At 36.2% G+C, this 19,853-nt stretch overlaps 3 protein-coding genes across 5 annotated transcripts; 1 reads left to right on the top strand and 2 right to left on the bottom strand.

Annotated features, from left to right (window-relative positions):
• Nucleotides 1-245: 245 nt before the first annotated feature.
• On the bottom strand, nt 246-8,664 carry socs2 (suppressor of cytokine signaling 2). Of its 3 annotated transcripts, none has more exons than XM_039668341.2 (3): nt 8,257-8,664; nt 5,242-5,496; nt 246-4,026 (listed from the first exon to the last, which is right to left on the bottom strand). In XM_039668341.2, exons 2-3 carry the CDS (start codon nt 5,366-5,368, stop codon nt 3,557-3,559), a joined length of 597 nt encoding a protein of 198 aa, XP_039524275.1. In that variant the 5' UTR covers nt 5,369-5,496; nt 8,257-8,664; the 3' UTR covers nt 246-3,556. The 3 variants fall into 3 exon arrangements, with proteins under 3 accessions (XP_039524275.1, XP_039524277.1, XP_039524276.1); XM_039668343.2 differs by having other exon boundaries at nt 246-4,023; nt 8,257-8,660; XM_039668342.2 differs by lacking the exon at nt 8,257-8,664 and adding an exon at nt 7,631-7,808.
• Nucleotides 8,665-10,734: 2,070 nt separating this feature from the next.
• ncaph2 (non-SMC condensin II complex, subunit H2) lies at nt 10,735-17,140 on the top strand. Its single transcript, XM_039668339.2, has 19 exons — nt 10,735-10,905; nt 11,564-11,693; nt 11,786-11,887; nt 12,221-12,282; nt 12,367-12,442; nt 12,530-12,595; nt 12,833-12,912; nt 13,104-13,270; nt 13,766-13,884; nt 13,981-14,055; nt 14,191-14,260; nt 14,368-14,469; nt 14,567-14,611; nt 14,759-14,829; nt 15,495-15,591; nt 15,746-15,885; nt 15,975-16,076; nt 16,176-16,325; nt 16,573-17,140. Exons 2-19 carry the CDS (start codon nt 11,580-11,582, stop codon nt 16,714-16,716), a joined length of 1,782 nt encoding a protein of 593 aa, XP_039524273.2. The 5' UTR covers nt 10,735-10,905; nt 11,564-11,579; the 3' UTR covers nt 16,717-17,140.
• Nucleotides 17,138-18,759, bottom strand: sco2 (synthesis of cytochrome C oxidase 2). Its single transcript, XM_039668340.2, has 2 exons — nt 18,653-18,759; nt 17,138-18,099 (listed from the first exon to the last, which is right to left on the bottom strand). The coding sequence occupies exon 2, from the start codon at nt 18,086-18,088 to the stop codon at nt 17,189-17,191; it is 900 nt and encodes a 299-aa protein (XP_039524274.1). The 5' UTR covers nt 18,089-18,099; nt 18,653-18,759; the 3' UTR covers nt 17,138-17,188.
• Nucleotides 18,760-19,853: the final 1,094 nt, after the last annotated feature.

The following is a 19,853-nucleotide window of genomic DNA, read 5'->3' as shown; positions in this document are numbered from 1 at the left end:
CTGTGACGGTGCACTTGTGGGGTCAATTCCATTCAATTTCCATGTAAAATCCAATGAAGTATAGATTACCCGGAAAACAGTGATATCTCCACGTTATCTTTGACTAAACAACTCTTTGTTGTGACAAGGAGAACTCCAGCATTTAGCGTCTCTTTCTTGGGAATGGTGTCAATATTTAACAGAGAAACAGTAACTTTCTTGCGCTGAGCAGTTGCCTCTCGAGGAAACGTCTGTGAATACACAGCCTTTGTACACACAGTTTATTCTAAAAATCCTTGGAAAATATGGAGTGACTCAAAATGTTACTCAGAATTTCCATGCTTTGGTGCAAGCTAAGAAAAGAAGAAGAAAAATAAAACATGGAGGGGACAAGAAAAACTGTGGAAATGGAAAATGTACAAGGCAAATTGGGACTTAAACTTTCCAAACCAGCTGGCAAAACACTTTCACAGTCAAACACTTGAAAATGTTCACAACTAAATATTTATACATGAAATATTATGAAGTGCTGAAATGAAATGTCAAGATAAAAATAAAATGTACATGCAAACACAATCGGTGATACAAATCCAGGGTGAATCTTTGCTTTAACTTAATTACCAAACAAACAATTTCCAATCAAGAAGACACTTGGATTATCTGTATATTTTCAGTCCATTAAGAACAAGAAGTCTATGTATGTGGGTTTACTGAATGTTTGAGAAGTTGCCAGGATGTGGGTGTGTGACCTTGATGACGAGTGTTATTATCAGTTCTACACATGATTGGCTCATTCAGGGGCAGAAATAAAGGAGTGAATTTGTAAAGGAAAAAAACAAGCACTTTGTTTGTTTTTGCACTGAAATGAAATCATTATATCTCCCAAGCATGTTATTTCAGATGTTACCAAAAAGACAGTCACAGAACAGGAAATAAAGCTATGATTGCTTTTATTTCTCACTTTTTGGGAGATAATACATCTACTCCTGAGCACAAAGTTGTAAGGAATTGTGTAGTGGCAAAGAGGTCATATCAGACTTATGCATGATTCCCACCCTAGATATACCATGTCCTCCAGGAAGACGACAAATAAAAATGACATTAGTATATTAGATCTGAAATATGTGGGCAGAATGACCATTTATGTTGATCTGACTTTAGTTTCCTAATGATTCAGGTCAAAATTCAAATGAAAAAAAATTTGGTGTCATTTTTTAACTTAAAAAAAGAATCAAAATCAAGCCACCAATCATAATCTTTTTCAGAGAATGCTTTTTGGGATAATACGACCCGAATGCTTTAATTGAAATACTAAGTATGGTGAGAAAATGCAGGAAAACACTAATCCAGGTGATTAGGACATTGAGCGCCCCATTCTTCAAGGAATAATATTAGCCTATCGTTAAACTGAAATAGAAAGGAGGTCAGATTAGTATGGAACTTGAAAGGAAAATCCGATTTTTCTTAAAATCTCACCATGAGAAGAAAAGAAAAAGCTTCTGACCTAGTACGCCTTTTTTTTTTTTGGTCTGTGTCAAAAATTATTACACTTCAGTATAAAATCAAATATTCTCCAGATGCGACCAATCAGCATGCAGATTTATTAAGACACCCTCCTGAGACAGGGTTAACACAGGCCAATGCTTGTTGACCATATGCAACAAAAGCAGAACAATCCATGCTGATAAATTAACTCTTGGTTCAGAATGTGCAACAAAATACTTAGCCGGTGGAATATTTCATTTTCAAAAATACACACGCTTAAAGCCTGGAGAATGGCAAGAACCTGTGTTAGCACGTTTGAACTTTTACATTCCACCTTAAGATTTTTATGTACATTACTTTTCAAAGTTTTGGGGTACATCAGATTTTTGGAAGAAATCTTGTGCATGCGAGGTGCATTTACTTGATCAAAAATACAGTAAAAATGTGTTTCAAATAACTGTTTAAATATATATTAAAACGTTATTTATTCCTGTGATGGCACTCCAGATACTCCAGTATTTAGTGTCACATGATCCAGTGTCAAAAAAGAAATCTTTCTAATATGCGGATTTGCTGCTTCAGAAGCACTTCTTATTATTATGAATGTTGAAAAAAGTTGTGCTGCTTAATATTATTGTCAAAACTACAATAGGCTACATGTTTTCAGGATTCTTTGATGACAAGAAAGTTCAAAAGAACATATTTTGTAACATTATTAATTTCTAATTTCTTTACTCACACTTTGATCAATATATATATATATATATTGAACAGTAATATGTTTTTTAAAAGGGCTATTTTTAAATGTCATTTTCCAGTAGGTATTACATTATCATGATGACACATCAGGATATACAGTATCATATCGCAAGGTACTTGCCAATTCCCAGTTCCTTGGGCAACCATAACATCAAAAGATCATCTATGACTACAGTACAAAAATATAACATGGATAATGAGCAAATAAAACATACTCAAAAAAGCATTCAGTTACAAACTCCCATGTCTCAAACACAGGATACAAAACATCTCAGACAACAATAAAGGAATAGTTCACCCAAAAATGAAAATTCTGTAATCATTTACTCACCCTCATGCTGTTCCAAAATCATATGGCTTTCTTTCTTCTGTGGAGCACAAAAAAAAAAAAGATACCTCAAACGCCAGTTAACATCCGAGGTTTAACACCATGACGTTTGTGTCACCAGTTGATATGGTCTGTGTATGCGTGCTTTGAGTTGAATGGATTCATTTCATACTAAAAATAAAGGTTCTTTAAATGGTTCCATGAAGAACATTTAACACATCAATGGAAGCTTTCCATTGGACAAAAGGTTCTTAGTGAAAAAAGGTTTTTGATTCACACTAAGGCCAAAATTGTTCTTTTAAGAACTACTCACTGGAAGGTTCTTGGGGAACCGTTAAAAAAAAAGAAAAAAAAAGTCATTTTTAAGAGTGTACCTGTATGTCCTTAATAGTTTTGAGCTGGACAGGTTTTGGACCCCATTGGTTTTAAAATATGGACAAAAACAGCTACAACATTCTTATTATTTGGTTTTGTGTTCCATAGAAGAAAGAAAATCGAGTTTGGAACAACATGCGGTTGAACTGTTCATTTTATTCACTACCACACCTTGACACGTTCTGTACATCTGAGGCAGATTAGAAACCCACGGATTTGGGTATAGGTAGTGTGCCTCACACGTGCTGCTCACTCGCTCTTTAAAAGGATACCCGCCCACATGATATCCTAAACCTGTACGACTTTTTTTCTTTTGCAGAACAGGGAAGATATTTTGAAAAATGTCTTGATATACAATGACAGTCAATGGAGTGCAGTGTTGTTTTGGTCCCCATTGACTTCTATTGAACAGAATATCTTCTTTTGTGTTCCACAGAAGAAAGAACGTCAAACAACATGGTTTATGTTGGAAGGACATGTGGCTGAGTAATTAATTACATTTCTGGCCGAACTATCACTTTAAAGTAGTCCTTGGGCACAAGGAGAGGGACATGACATTAGCACCCTATTATCACTGGGTCTATGATCCATAGAACCACAGCACTTATGGTCATTGTCGTTCACACGGCTCTATACATTATAGGTGTAGTCTGTCAGGTAATCCTTCAGCCGGTTAGGCAAAGGAAGTTCTTGTACTCGCCGTGTGGTTTTATTGATGGCAATACGACACAGATGCTGCAGAGACGGTGTGGCCGTGTACACGGGCGTCGTGAGCAGCAGCTGCACGGTGCCGTTGAATGGGGCGAGAGGGGTAGTCCTGTCCTTACAAGACGTCCGGGACAGCTGCACGTAGTGCTCCACGAGATGGACGACACTGTCGAACTGCTTGAGTTTGGGCTTGACCAGCACCACGGAGTCCAGCTTGAACTTGCCGTCCTTGTATTCAATACGCAGGTTGGTTGGTCCCGCAGATGTCATGGCGGAGATGGTGAAAAGGTAGTCCCTCTGAGAGCTGTCCCGGACCAGAAAAGTGCCCTCCGACGTGTCCTGCAGGATCTCCTTGGCTTCGTTGGCTGTCAGGCTGCCCCAATACCAGCCTGCTTCCAAGAAAAGAAGACACACAGATGGTCATACGTATCCTGTTCCACAGTATTTGTTTCAGTCGATGGCTTGTGTAATATGGAGAAACATAATGTTTCCCTCAAAGGACACAAAGCCATGACTAATTTGCATCTGATCATGTAGCAAAAACCAAGCAGTACGAAATGAGCTGTTAAATTAACGTTATTTAAAACATTATGGCAACCGTGGCACAGCAAGACTAAACAACACAGCAAATATGTCAACAAAAATGACGTATCTTTCCTGAAATACTGAACTAGACCATCTGACTATTTCATCTTGGGGGGTATATGACATTTTTTACAGGCAGATGCTTGACAGATGTTCCCCAAAAAACTACTCAAATCGTTTTTCTCAGCAGCAAACAAACATAAAAATGGATCTCGTTGCATCTTAATTACTGAATCTTGCTTTTCTTTTATATACAGAGTGCAGTGCTTGACTAAATGTGTTTGTGCACTTGAAACCAGAAAGGGACACAAGCAATTGAGGGCAAATGTTCTAGCCAGGCCAGGAAACATAACAAAAGCTTCATAGACATGATAATGTCACTCTTTTGTTGCACAAAAGCAAACAGAAAATGTAAACAGTAAGGCTTTTGTCAGGAAATTCACGTATAGTTCCTACTTGCATTGCATTCACTTACATACTTCATATCATTGTCAAAAAAAATGGATTCATAAAGTAACAAAAATGCCTTCCGAATTCAGTATGTGGAGGCAAAAAAACACAAACGCAAAAACCTTTGTATTTGTAACATCTGATAGTAATTCTGTCTTGAATTAATTGTATTACACATATTCCCAATCTCCTTATATGAATTAACAAAACCAAAAAACACACTAGATCCAAATTATATCACATAAATTAATAAATAAAGAGAAGTCCCAAAACAACATTTTCAACCATATGAATATTCAAAAAATTAGCTTTGAAAACATCAACAAACTCTAAAAAAAACGAGCTTTAAACATTTTATTGAAATTTTAGAGGGTAATTTAATTTAATTATCACTTTAAATATTCGCTATTTTCACTTTAAACATCACATTTGACGGATTAAAAATTATAAATAGGTTTTGTTAATGTAGGCTATAGCCTATGAATCACTGCCTGTGGCTGTGTTTGTACAACATAGTCAGTGGTACATCACTGGAACAAGTGAAAATATGGAAACGAGCATTAAACGTTTACCAGTGTTTTTAAGGTCTCTCATGGCAGTGGCAATGCGACTCTGTTCGGACTCCGTGACCTGGGTTTCGGTTTGCGATCTGCTTTCATTCTCGATGCTTTCCGTGGAGTCGGATGAGTGACAGGTCATTGGAGAACCGCGTTCTGCATCCAGTCAATGTCTATAATTATCCCTCAAAGACGACTGACTCTTACAATCAACCAAAACATGTGTGAAGTCTTCCAAAACGCTCGTGGACTTTGTTTGGCTGCGCGGATCTGAAAAAAAAAACAACAACAACAAACAAACATGTTTTAGACGACAGAATGCGTTACATTATTTAAGAAATTAGAATAGTGAGTGTTGTAACAAGTGAGTTGTTTCAAGCTTGGTAACGATGACGCTTTTTTTTTTTTCAAACGTTGATTACATTCCCATATAGCAGGCTAAAACTGGAAATTAAAGTTGTTCATCTGTGAACTGTGTAGCCTAAATGAATGTCAAGTAGCCAACAAAGAGTGCTATTGTTACAATCTTCCACCTGTTTGTAACACTATACGTGGTCGTTTTACATTTTTGTGGTAATCAAATAGCCAACTTGTTCAAAATAATTTTGCATGATGCCACATCACCTTCATTTCCTTTTAAACATTTAAAGGACATTTTTTTATATACATAATTTTATAATGTTTACTGGTGCACTTTTAATGTTAGTATGATTTTTTCATAAAAGTTGCCATCATTTAGAAATAAAAGGCCATTTTTGACTCATATTTTAGCCCTTTGTCTGTCTTGAGAATTAAATGCACATTGATATGATTGGCTAACATCTTTGCATGTAAAATAAGTACATGTGGAACTCTCTTGAAGGCTCTTAGCCTACTAAGTTTTTACTATTACAGCTGTCCAGCTAATCGTGATAACTCCCATGACTGATGAAAGGTTGCAGTGATGAGCATTGCAGCCAATGACAGACGTCTGTTGAGCTCATGAATGCAGTGATCTCGTCTTTTCCTTATATTCAAATTGATTTGATGTAGGCCTAAATAAGAAATTCATTCCCCATAATGTTTAAGCGAGAGTCCAGAATTCAGGGTATAAGTTCATGAATACTTGTCCGTAGAGCGAGTGTTTACATTGAAAAACAATGAAAAAGTAGCAGAGTGGAATGGAAAAACGTGTTCTGTGTGAACAGCCCCTTACATCACACTATTTTGTCAATGTAACAAAATCTGAAACATTTTTGGAGCTTGGTTTCAATAACTGCTGTTTTTTGCACTAACAAGGAAGTTTTGAGTTCTGAAACAAAATTCTGTAAAAAAAAAATTCTGTCTGAGTTCTGTCAAAAAACAAAAACAAAATTCTGTCTGAGTTCTGTCAAAAAACAAAATTCTGTCTGAGTTCTGTGAAGAAACAAAATTCTGTCTGAGATCTGTCAAAAAAATCAAGGAAAATTTGATTTCTCAATTCATGATTTCTTTAAAGGAGTAGTTCACTTTAAAAAAAACAACCTTTGCTGATGATTTACTCACCCCCATGTCATCCAAGATGTCCACGTCTTTCTTTCTTCATTCGAAAAGAAATTAAGGTTTTTGCTGAAAACATTCCAGGATTTTCTCCATATAATAGACTTCATTGGGAACCAAACGGTTCAAGGTCCAAATGAGAGTTTCAGTGTAGCTTTAAAGGGCTTTAAACGACTCCAGAAGATGAATAAGGGTCTTAACTAGGACCCTTCGAGTCATGACTTGAAAAAAGTTTTGTTCATTTGAACAGGAGAGTCACGAACGCTCATCACAGAACAGAGCAAGGCGAGCATTTGTGCTTATAAAACTTTTTTTTTTTTAAATGAGCGATCGTTTCGCTATAGATAAGACCCTTATTCATCGTCTGGTGTCGTTCAAAGCCCTGAAACTCTCATTTGGGAGTTTGAACCGTTTGGTTCCCAATGAAGTGCATTATATGGAGAAAATCCAGCAATGTTTTCATCAAAAACCTTAATTTCTTTTCGACTGAATAAAGAAAGACATGGAAATCTTGGATGACATGGGGGTGAGTAAATTATCTGCAAAAGTTTTTTTTTTTTTAAAGTGAACAACTCCTTTACAGTAATTCAACCTCCACAAACATTCAGTAGAATTTCACTAACACAGACAGTAAGCTGCTAAGTTCAGCACTCACAACAACTATTGTAAGTGTAGCAACAACACTTCTATTTTGTTCAATATTTGTGTCCAGCAGAATGGAAAATGTTTCAACCCTTCCTGTCTATTTAGACATGTTTTATTTATAGTTTTAAGTTAGCCTTGAAAAGCTTGTGTGATGGCTATTAGTTTTATAATATAATATAATATAATATAATATAATATAATATAATATAAGTTATAATATAAAATAACTCTTTCTTCTTACCTCCAAATTGTTTTCGTCCAGTAAATTCTTTATATTAGGCTACAGCCTTACAGCTTCTACTGTCACCTCATTGAGGAGGGTGGTGCTCGTTTGATAGCGATTCCACTGTAGCTCATTTCTAATTGGTTATTTGAAATACACTTATAAAGTGATAAATGAAAGTGGCCATTCCGTGTTAATCTCCATTAAATATATTAAAAAGGTCAGCCACAACTGCTATTATTTTGTTCTGTTTTTTTTTTTAATTGGATAAATTAACGAAATGACAATCGTCATGAGCTTCATAAACGTTATTATTCCGTCCTTATTGCGAGTGAATGGTTCATTGCGCACGTGCATGCAGGAATAAAAAAAACACAATCTTCCTTTAAGAGACGGCAAATACGCAGAACCGCCTTTCCTAGGAAACTGCATTGACAGCTCCTGGTAAATGATAGTGTGACAAATAAGATAAACGAGAGTATTTGTCTACAAAACGTGTAAATTAAAATACTTCTACATGCGCAAATCCTTTGATGTAGCTGCTCTCTGAGACATAATGAAGCACAAGAGAAATAAAGCAGTTCATATTTGAGTATAAACTTGAGCCCGAAAGGCGACAGTCAGAGAAAGCGCACATCACTTACCTTTTTTTCTAAGTGAAAGCAATAAGCAATTAAGTCCAGCGCGTTTCGCGTTACAGACGTTCAATAGCACCATTATTAAATTAGACCCATCATTTATTAATGGGAAACACTGATCGGTTCACTGTCAGACGACAAGCTCGCCCTGATGCTCAGCGTTCGGGACGCGTTTTTCCTTGTATTCGCATTGATTCTTTGGGCAGCGACACTCCAGTCTGTCTCCAAACGCACCGCGCGTTCAAACGCGTAAAAGCGCGCGCCAGGCGAGCAGGACACAATATAATTACTCTCTCCGGCAGTTTAGCGATATTCCAACGAATCTTTTTTTTCTGCTTTGTATGAGTGTGTGTGTATGTGTGTGCGCTCGTCGTTAACTACTTAATCCTCATTTACTGTAAAATGACTGGTATACAAAAGACTAATTTCCAGGAACTTTCCAGGAATCGTATCACGTGGTCAGAAACGCTAGCGCTCTCTTAAGGTCGTGCCAAATAGCTATATTGTTGTTTTTGTTTATTTGTTTGTTTTAAGATCTGCCAGACACAGATAGGCTATTTATCACAATCCACTTGTTATTTTCATTTTATTTAATTTGATTATGATTATATGCCTTTTGGTGCAAAAAATTGTTTTCAATAGGCTATTAATAAGCTTTTTGTAATTTATTTAGACTATAAAAGCAATGGAATACAAGAGATGGGCAATTAAATCGGCTACTGCCATAAAGCCTATTTTTAATTTTATTTTATTTTTTCTATATATTTATTTATTTAAAAAAATCTGTTATGGGCATTTTTTTATAGGATTCACTAAAAAGGAATTTACTGTTGCTTTTCGAGATCCGTGATTTAGCGTGACAAGTGCCACCTTAAACCAGGAATTTATTGCCTGTGACAAAACACAATGATAAGAAGCTGTATTTAACCTGTATGTGGTTAAATACAGCCACATTGTGAAAACCAAAAATCATCCACAGCATATAGATAGATAGAGAGATAGATAGATAGAGATAGAGAGAGAGCAGTTTAAAATTCATTAGGCCTGCATTAAGAATGTCTATAAATAAAATTGGCAGAACCTTCCCACATGTGTAACAGGCATTACAATCCCTAAAGACAACAGTGGATTATAGGCTAGCTGTCAGGGTTGAGTCAGGTGACTGTCAGGTCCGATGCCTCAGATGAACCTTGCTTGGGCTAGGCTGCTTCTTTCATGCATGGAGACAAATTGTTTGCTTGTTAATTTTAGGGACAAGGTCACGTTAAACCAATTATTTGCACTCTTAAAATGAATGAAATTGCGGCTGAACATCCTCTTCTTTAGATCAAATTAAGAGAACCTGGGAGGAAGATCTTGACAGACCAATCTCAGATGGGAATGTGTTCTTGCGTATTCAATTTGAAATTATTTTAAGTACACATAACAAGACTCATATGTCAAAAGTTAAATTAGCTCAAATCTACCCTGGAATTGGCCCCACAATAGATGTCAATGTTCACGGGATCTGGACATGGTTTTAAGGCTCTTTCAGCAGTTCTGCAGCACAGACCCAGATTGCCCCTGAAATTTATCTATTATAATCTATAATATAATGTATTGCAGCCTGTTAAAATTAGGAAAAATACTCTTTAACATCCTCTGAATATGTTTTTTTTTTTTTAAGATTTTTGTTGATTATTTTTATTGTTCTAAATAATGCCCTAAATGGAAGTCAGATCAGTTGTATTGCATTGTATTTATTATGTAGCTCCTTAATTCAGTAAAGTAAATTAGTCTCTACATGTAACATATGTGTATGAATGTGTGTATGCATACATATTTAAAAAAAAAAATAAAAAAATACAGGCCAGCATGGATGTAATCACGTGAAACAGTTGGTGAGGGTTGAGAGATTGTGTTGCGATTTGTATCGAAAAAAGATATATTAAAAGAACAAAATGAATGAAATTGCTATGAAATATTATGATTAAATAATCCTAAAATTCTGTACTGTAGGCTAATTGTCCACTTTTATCTTTTTGGTTATACATCTCTGGGGTTAAAGAAGTAGCCTAGATCAGTCTGTCTGCCTTATAGCCTCCTCTTCTGGTCACCAAAGACCATCACAGTGTAAAGGAGCAATGGGGAGAAGGATGTAAAGTTTACTTTATTTTCCCCCCATTGCAAAAAACAACAAACAAACAAACAAACAAACAAACTTGTGACGTGCAAAGAATTGTTAGCCTACGGTATTTTTTTTTTAAATAGCCTAAATAAATCAACCATTTGAGCTATGCTTTATTTGTTAAATTGTGTGAGCACATTTTATGTAAGATCTTTGTGTATTTTTTTTTTTACTATGAATATATGAAAAGATAATGCTGTTATAATAAATACCAAATTAGTTACCTTTGCTTTGGCCTACCTGAAAATGGAAAACGATACAGACGATAGGCCTCCAACCCGGCAGGGGGCGGTGTGCTTAGCAGACGTCCTGACTCCCGTTTGACGTCACGCACGCGGCAAAAACAAAAATGACGTACGCGCGGCTTCTCACCAAAGTGTAGATTTTATGTTTTGCCAATTTTAGTGACACAAATGCTATAATTTTCAGAAATACATAATTAAGAGGATATTTTTATTTAGCAGCCGTTGATTATTCGCGTACTGAAGGTGAGCATTTTTATGTTTATTATCGTTTCGCTGGAGCTTCAGTGCTGTAAAACTGTTAACGTTACTAATTTTTAAACGGTTTGAATGAAATATATATAACTTACGGTTAAGGTACAGTTTAACAGTGAATCTGAGCGGTTATAATAAACTTCAAACGTAATGTTAATATTAATAAATTCAGATCTATGTTTGTGCATGTATGGAACTTAGTTATTAAACAGCTATATTAGCAAATCTCCTGTTTACACGTTAGCTAACTGTGTTTGAGTAAATCTGACATAACTTGAATGTAAACTAACTTATAGGTTGTTGTTTTTTTGTCTGTGACTGTAACTTACAGTACCATAGTAAAACAAAGTTTTGCTAATCAAAGACAATCTGCCATGTTCTTTTACTTTATATATATATATATATATATATATATATATATATATATATATATGTATACTTTAAAGCTTTTTTTGGTGGATGGCAGTTATTTGTTATTATACTAAACTTATAGGTTGTTTTTTTTTGTCTGTGATTGTACAGTACCATAGTAACACAAAGCTTTGCTAATCAAAGACGACATGCTATGTTCTTTTATGTGGATGGCAGTTATTTGTTATTATGAATGATAAAAATGAACTATAATGCCTGTTAAAACAATGATTTACAGGGTATTTTGGAAGAACATGGCCATGGATTCCGCAGAGACGAGATATGCCCATCTGCTGCAACCCCTGCGGGACCTCACCAAGAACTGGGACATTGACCTGGCCAGCCAGCTCGGAGAGTATCTTGAGGAGGTGAGAAAACACACTGAGATCAAGCACCGTCTCAGTGATTCAAATGTGCCTTTTTCTATCCCAGAGTCTCATATTGTTGCTGTGGTTGACAGCTGGACCAGATGACCATATCATTTGATGGCGGGAAAACTATGATGAACTTTGCAGAAGCTGCACTTTTAATTCAAGGATCAACGTGCATCTATGGCAGAAAGGTAAATTCTGCTTTATGTGTGCAATACAGTAATTCATTTCACTAAACTATAAGTTTAGTAATTTTCTATCTGATAAATAATAGCTTAATATTGCAAGGAAATATTTAAGGTCTTATCACTCATTTATTTACTTAGTTACTTTATTTAATTATTTAATTTACCCATTACACCCTATTTGGGAAATTTGGCATTTTTTATGTTGATTCGTGGTTGGAATTGGCTTTAATGTCATTTGATGCATTAACCAACGACGTTAACTAATGAAACCGTACTGTAAAAGGATTTAAGAGGACACTTTTTTTTTTCCTTTACAATTTTATTCTGAATATTTAGGTGGAGCTTCTTCACACTCTGGTGTTTCAAACATTGGACTACATATCTAACAAAAACAAGAAGTAGGTGTTAATACTTTTGACCTCAAATTTCTGTTTATTCTCTTGAATTGGTTTGTCACATGCTATTTATGTTTATCTCAACAGACGTGATAAACAAAGTTCTTCTTCAGATGGAAACCAAGAAAAAGCCCATTCAGGCAATGAAGGAGATGATTGTGAGGTGTGTAAATGAGCATTAACACTTGTTACCCTAAACACAACATAACGTTTTATAAACCTGTGAGTAAAAATGTTTGTTTTTATGCAGTTTGATGAGATTGAGCAGGATGAGAATGTCAACTCTCAGAATATAACAATGAAAGATACAACAGAGGTGAGTTGGGTTTCACCCTGTCAAAGTTTTTGTTTCTACAATTTTATGGGTAAACTGAACATCCACATTATGCTTATTTTGTGTCTCTTGACTGGGTAATATTTAAATATGAGATATGCTTATGATTTGAAGTAATATCTTTAATTTTGTAAATGTTTTCCAGATTAAGTTGTTGTTTTGCTTAGCTTGCATAGCAATTGTTTTTTCTGGGTCTAATTATTCCTTATTCTTCTTTAGCCCGTTAAGATTATCCGTCTCCCTCCTGAGTCTCTCATTCCTGCCGAATCACATGAGAAACAGAAATACCCCCTTCTCAGGTAAAGACACTCTGACCCACACAGACAAATAAAAAGTTTGCACACTTTTACACCGTTCCATGATTACTCGTACAGCCCTGCAGTACCAATTCAGTCCTCTTGCTCTTCAGGAAAATATTGTCTGGCACAGTTGCAGGAAATGATGGTTGTACTTAAAATAACTCAAATGTTTGTTAATCGTTATCCTCTAGTCTTAAAGGGGAGCTTCTTGGCAGCTGTAAGGATTTTCGGATTAATAATTTCACCTTGGATGAAGTGGGATTGATGCGTCTGGGCTCTTCCCACGCTCACTTCCTCAAGGAGGTTGCAGAAATCCAGCACAATTTCTCTGTACATGCACCTGTGCCCTTACAGACAGGTGAGGACACAGACTTGTGTGTGGCAATGTTTTGCTTTGCATCGTTCTCTATTTTACAAAAAAAAAAAAATACCTCTAATTGTCACAAAAATGCTAAGTAGCACAACTGTTATCATCATTGATGATAATAATAAGAACTGCTTCTTGAACTGCAAATCTACATATTAGAACGTTTTCTGAAGGATCATGTGACACTAAAGACTGGAGTAATGATGATGAAAGTTCAGCTTTGCCATCACAGGAATAAATAACATTTAAAAATATATTAAAGGTATTTTAATTATAGCAATATTTCGCTATATTACTGGTTTTACTGTATTTGATATCAAATAAATCAGCCTTGGTGGATGAGCATAAGAGACTCCTTTTAAAAATCATTTAAACATCTTACTGAACTGACTCCAAACTTTTGATTGATGGTGTACATAAACCATATTTCAAGACTAATGAATTTGCACATGCTGGTCTATCTAATTAATATCATCTGGTGTTTAGAAGGGGTAGCTGAGGTTGATGGTGGTTACGATGAACAGGATTGTGGCGCTGAAGTTCTTCCTCCACTGGAAGATCATGGGATGGAGGTGGAGTCTGAAGAGTGGGTAGAAAGGCATCAGGTAACACTTTGTGATTGAATGTTGAAATTAGTTATGTTTGGCATTCAAGAAAAGCTCATTTCAGTGTAAAGTATTTTTCCCTTTTATTTGTTCTAGGGCCAGAGTGAGGGGAGGATGCTGAGACCAAGACCTGAAGTACAGCCAATTTCAGTGGAACCTAAGCAACTCAAGGTATAGTTTACTGCACTCTCTTTTAATCACACTTACACTTAATCAAATAGCCACACATGTAGTTCTTGTTAAATTATCCTTTCATGATGTTGCATAATCATAGCCTCACAAAACAATTGCATGTGCATATTTTAGGAAAGTGTGGACCCTTGGAAATGGCATGACTCATATGCTGTGTTTGGGGAGGACAAACCTCTTAAAATAGGTGTGTGCTCAATATGATGTCCCTCAGGATAGGTGTATTGACCTAAAAATAACTTTTCAATTTGACATTTTGCTGTTTGGAGATTTATTTTCTTATCTGCTCTCTAGGCAAGTGTTATAAAGTGCCAGCAGGTCTTGAAGAGTCTGGAAAAAGAAAGAGGAAGGGTCCCTCAAAACTGCAGGACTTTGGCAGCTGGTACTCTAAAGCTTGTAAGTTATTTTTTCAGGCTGGTGATGTGAAAAGGAATGGGCTACATATTTGTCTTGTGAAATTGAATCTAAGAGAAGTTGTTATTTTCTTTTACAGTTGAGACTGCGGATCGCAAGCTTAAGAATGGACCTACTTATCCTGGTAACAATCTGAAGCGTTGTGCTATATAAATATTTTTTTATATATTGTTGTAATATATATATATATATACAATTATTATATATTTTTTTATTGCTATATATATATATATATATATATATATATAATTATTATATTTTTTTATTGCAGACCTTAATTACATCTTTGTGAGTAAAATGGGTCAGCGTCTGAAAGTACAGAAGCAGATTCTCAGGAAAAGGGTAAGTGCAATTTTGTGTTTGTGCGTGCGTGATGTGGATTTCATTGAAAAATATTTGTATGAAATTAATACTTTAATTTATAAAGGATGCATTAAATTGATAAATGTGACTGTAAAGACATTTATAATGTTAAAAAAGATTTATATTTCAAATAGGTATATTAATCTTTGTTGATTTATAGATACATAAATCTTTGTTGCTGTTCTTTTGATTTGTCCTTTTCATCAAAAATCCTGAAGAAAAATTTATCACAGTTTCTGCAAAAAGATAAAGCAGCACAGCTATTTTCAACATTGATTAGAATAAGAAATGTTTATTAAACATGAAATCTGCATTTTAGAGCATGTGACTCTAGAGTAATGCCTGCTGAAAATACAGCTTTGCCATCATAGGAATAAATTACACTTTATAATATATTTGTATAGAAAACTGTTAATAATAATATTGTGAAATATTATTACAAGGAACTGTTTTCCATACTAATATATTTTAAAGTGTAATTAATTCCTATCTTTTTGTTTGTACTGTATTTTATATATATATATCAAATATATTAAGCCTTGAGACTTTTTTTCAAAATAATTTACAAAATCTTACCAATCTCCAACCTTTTTAACATGGGTGTATTGTGATGTGTCATGTAACCCAAGGTATGTTCTATTTAGGGTGTTTTTGTCTGCGATGAGGAGTTAAAGAAAACTTACTTGGAACCAGAGAATCTTGAGGACCAGGTCGAGGTGGTCCGGCATCCAGATATAGAGGGTGAGATGCACATACTAACATGCATGCATTTAAAATCATCCAAGCCTACATTTGTATTCCCCTTCACTGCTAAGTATTTGAAATGGATCATAAAACTGTTGTTTAAAATGTACCAAACATAAACATTTTGTGGGATTCCTTAAATCTTATTCAGGTGAGGACTTTTCCGATCAGGAACATGACGACTTTGTTGATGAACTTGAACCTGCGCATCACCTCGGAGAACAGGAGCAAATTTTCCAAGACTTGCATATGAGCCGGATGAGTTATGAAGATCTGGTCAAGAAGAGTGTGGTATAAGAGCTTACAACCGATTTCCATCAGAATAATGATACATTAATTGGACAGTGGTTGTATATCCATTCTGATTTCTTTGTATGTAGGATCTGTTTCTGGTGAACTCTCAGAAGTATGCGCAGGAGACGGCGTTGTCTCGAAGAGTCAAAGAGTGGGAGGATGGGATCAACCCTCATCTTGCTGCCCAGGTAATGTGGCATGATGTGACCGATTCTAATGTTTCCAAAAATGTACAGCATAAAGAATAATGAATATAGAGAAAAAACGCTTGCAATTTTTGTGTACAGGAGACCCGTCTTGCTTTTGACATCCATGAGTATGGAGACAGAATTGTCCAGGCACTCTCTAGCGTGGGGATGAAAAAATCATTTGCTTTCCTTGTCGAAGGCAAGGAGAACACAGAAGCCTGCAGATACATGTTGGCTGCGCTACAGCTGGTGGGTAAAGCTGGTACACAGAGAGCAATGCCTGCTGGTACTAACCAGTGAGGCCACGAGTTAACTAAAACAAGTGAATGAATTAGTAAATCGTGGTCATTATTTACTAATAATAGAGCACAAATTCTTAATTTGTGGGAATTCATTCTTTTTCTGCATGTAATGAGCAGGGCTCTATACATTTAAGATGACATCTTTTTAAAGCAAAAATGTCAGTTTATGAACTAACGCTTCTTTTCTATTACAGGCCAATGATTACACAGTGGAGATTGACAAGAAGGAGGGACTTGAAGACAGTGTAGATACAATGGAACTCACATTACTGACTACACAAAGAGCTCATGAACGTCTCAAAACCTACAACGCACCTTCTGCTACAGATATTCCCTGACCTTTTACTTTTGTTTATTGCTTGTCATCTCTTCCCTTTGGTCCAAAACAGAAGCTCTTTATCACAGACAACATCAAAGAGATGAAAATCACACAAAGACTTTCTATGCTTTTCTATTCTAGGCATTTTGGTCTCGTAATGGGAACGCGCTGCACTGCTCTTGCATTTTCAATTTGGTCTTTAAACACGCATGGATGAATCAGAGTGACAAGATGTGATTCAATTATGTGTAATATTATGATAAAAGTCTGTACAAGTGTCTATTTCTATGCATTTTCTGGACACTTAATCTCCAAGTAAACTGTTTTTAAAGTTTCCATCTATTATAATTTTTGTTTTATTTCAATTATAAAAAAACTATTTTTAACAGTTTTATTTACTTACATTTAATTATGCAAATAAAAAACTAGGATGCGGTTGATCATTCTTGTGAAATAGAGCTTTATTGTGCAAATGCATATTTCCCCTCAGCTTAATCTGGAAATAATTTAACATATTTTTTCATGTGATTGCGTATACTCTCAGCGATCTGGGCATCATTTTTCATTCTATTGTAGTAGTCCAGGAAGAGTCCATCTGGATTTACCAGGTAGATGAGGATGGTGTGGTCCACAATGTAATCACCATCATCATCTTTAGGACCAGCGCTGGCATAGACCCTATAATCCCGTCCTGCATGCTTCACTTCCTCCGCAGTGCCCGTCAATCCAACCAGCCGTGGATGGAAATCTTTCACGTACTTGGCCATAGCAGCCACGTCATCTCTCTCAGGGTCAACAGTGATAAAAAGTGGCTGGACAGGGGGCAGGCTAGGGTCTTTATCCAGAATATGCACCACATTGGTCATTTTATCCAGCTCGTCAGGGCATATATCTGGGCAGTGGGTGAAGCCAAAGTACAAGAGAACCCACTGGCCCAGGAAGTCGCGTTTGCTCCTGCGCTGTCCTGTGTGATCCAAAAGATGGTAGTCTCCCTGTCCAACAGCCACTTTCCTCAACTGCTCCAGTCTCTGCATCTGGATCCTCTGTTCTTTCTCCCGGTACACATACCACCAGGTACCAATAAGACCACCTCCGAAAAGCAGCGTCACAACCAAACGTGTACGCAGCTTGATGGACCCGGAGTTTGTAGTTTTAGAGGAGTCTTGAGAGTAAAAAGCTCTATGTTCTCCAAATAAAGGTGGTAGACGGTAGTGTGGTGGAGGGAAACATTGAGCTGATGTTCTAAAGAGGGACTGGGTCTTTTTGAGAGCTCTACATGACGGGGACATGGCCTTCGGCATATGACGTGAAAGTTTAGTTATTTCTCTTGTTGTTGATCGCAGGATGCCCCATGACAACACATGCCATTTGAGTCCTCTGATTCTCAACATCCTCGGAACAACTGATGGAGACAAAAGAAAAAAGAGATAAACTGTGATTTTAATCAAGGTTCTAAATCCTGCAGATCTGCCTTCCTACAGACGACATACTTTGTGAAAAGTATGTAAAAATACCTACATCAGGTGTTTATTTAGGGTTTGAACTAAACTCTACAGGACTATAACAAAACCCCTACACCAGTATGTATTAGGAAAAAATACAATTGTCCAAAACCCCATCGTAATCTCTTTATTCACCGTACGTTAGACACTGGAACAATGCTTAGTTATTTATCTGTGTAAGAACCAATACATAAATAAACAATTTAAAAATAATATATATTTATAATACTGTTAATTGCATTTTATCTTGTTTTGTTATACTAAATAGACGGTATAAAAGGATTTTAAACGTTCACTTAAATAAATGTATTCCATCATGTCAATGACAATATTAGCAAGCTAGCTCTCTGAGGAAAAAAAAACACTTTAAAACACTATCTTTGGTCGGTGGAAATACAGTAATCGTGTTATATAAGCAAAATCACGGTTAAAATACGTTTAAATGTTACTAACCCAGCAGTTACAGTAGTCTGTCCTCACAAGATAGAAGCTTGAGCTCAGCTGCGCATGCGACATCGTGTACATTGTGCAACATTCTGCGTGACACTTGTGTTTCGAGGTCGCAGATTCGTTTAAGGCATAAATTACTCCTTAACAAATATTAATATTTTACATATTATGTTATTTAGCAATATTTGTTACACACACACACACACACACACACACACACACACACTGATAGATTCGTCATTAAAACGGTTGCCGAAAAGCCACTAAATGGCAGGTAAGTTGATTATTATTATTTTTTAGTTGAGTGGAAATGTATAAAATTTGAAATGTTAATTTATTAACTATTATGTTTTAGAAATTGTAGAGTATATACACTGCTTTACATCCAACACACAAGAAAAACAAACACAAATGGACTACATATTTTTTTCTTGAGAATCTAAAAGTCGTTATTCCTTTGAAACTGCGAATCGCAAGCTTAAAGGGTTAGTTCACCCAAAAATGAAAATTAAGTCATTAATTGAAACCCCTGTAAACACACACACACACACACACACACACACACACAGGTAGCCTATCTGACGTGAAACCCCTGTAAACACACACACAGGTATCTGACGTGAAGCCCCTGTAAACACACACACAGGTATCTGACGTGAAGCCCCTGTAAACACACACACACACAGGTATCTGACGTGAAGCCCCTGTAAACACACACACAGGTATCTGACGTGAAGCCCCTGTAAACACACACACAGGTATCTGACGTGAAACCCCTGTAAACACACACAGGTATTTGATGCACATGTACAGTTAGGACAGGTATCGCATGAAACCCCTGTAAACACACACACAGGTATTTGATGCACATGTACAGTTAGGACAGGTATCGCATGAAACCCCTGTAAACACACACAGGTATTTGATGCACATGTACAGTTAGGACAGGTATCGCATGAAACCCCTGTAAACACACACAGGTATTTGATGTACATGTACAGTTAGGACAGGTATCGCATGAAACCCCTGTAAACACACACACACACAGGTATTTGATGCACATGTACAGTTAGGACAGTTATCGCATGAAACCCCTGTAAACACACACAGGTATTTGATGCACATGTACAGTTAGGACAGGTATCGCATGAAACCCCTGTAAACACACACAGGTATTTGATGTACATGTACAGTTAGGACAGGT

Source organism: Pimephales promelas, chromosome 24 (genome assembly GCF_988280905.1).
Source record: "Pimephales promelas chromosome 24, fPimPro1.hap1.1, whole genome shotgun sequence".
NCBI lineage: Eukaryota > Metazoa > Chordata > Actinopteri > Cypriniformes > Leuciscidae > Pimephales > Pimephales promelas.
The sequence above is the reverse complement of the archived record's forward strand: the minus strand, read 5'-3'. Positions and strand labels throughout refer to the sequence as shown.

Excerpts from the sequence above, each read along its gene's own strand:
- socs2 (XM_039668341.2), bottom strand. The coding sequence starts at position 5,368 with ATGACCTGTCACTCATCCGACTCCACGGAAAGCATCGAGAATGAAAGC. Across the intron at positions 4,027-5,241 it reads GAGAGACCTTAAAAACACTG|CAGGCTGGTATTGGGGCAGC; the intron begins GTAAACGTTTAA and ends TTTTCTTGGAAG.
- ncaph2 (XM_039668339.2), top strand. The coding sequence starts at position 11,580 with ATGGCCATGGATTCCGCAGAGACGAGATATGCCCATCTGCTGCAACCC. Across the intron at positions 14,830-15,494 it reads AGCAGATTCTCAGGAAAAGG|GGTGTTTTTGTCTGCGATGA; the intron begins GTAAGTGCAATT and ends TGTTCTATTTAG. Across the intron at positions 15,886-15,974 it reads ATCTGGTCAAGAAGAGTGTG|GATCTGTTTCTGGTGAACTC; the intron begins GTATAAGAGCTT and ends CTTTGTATGTAG.
- sco2 (XM_039668340.2), bottom strand. The coding sequence starts at position 18,088 with ATGTTGAGAATCAGAGGACTCAAATGGCATGTGTTGTCATGGGGCATC.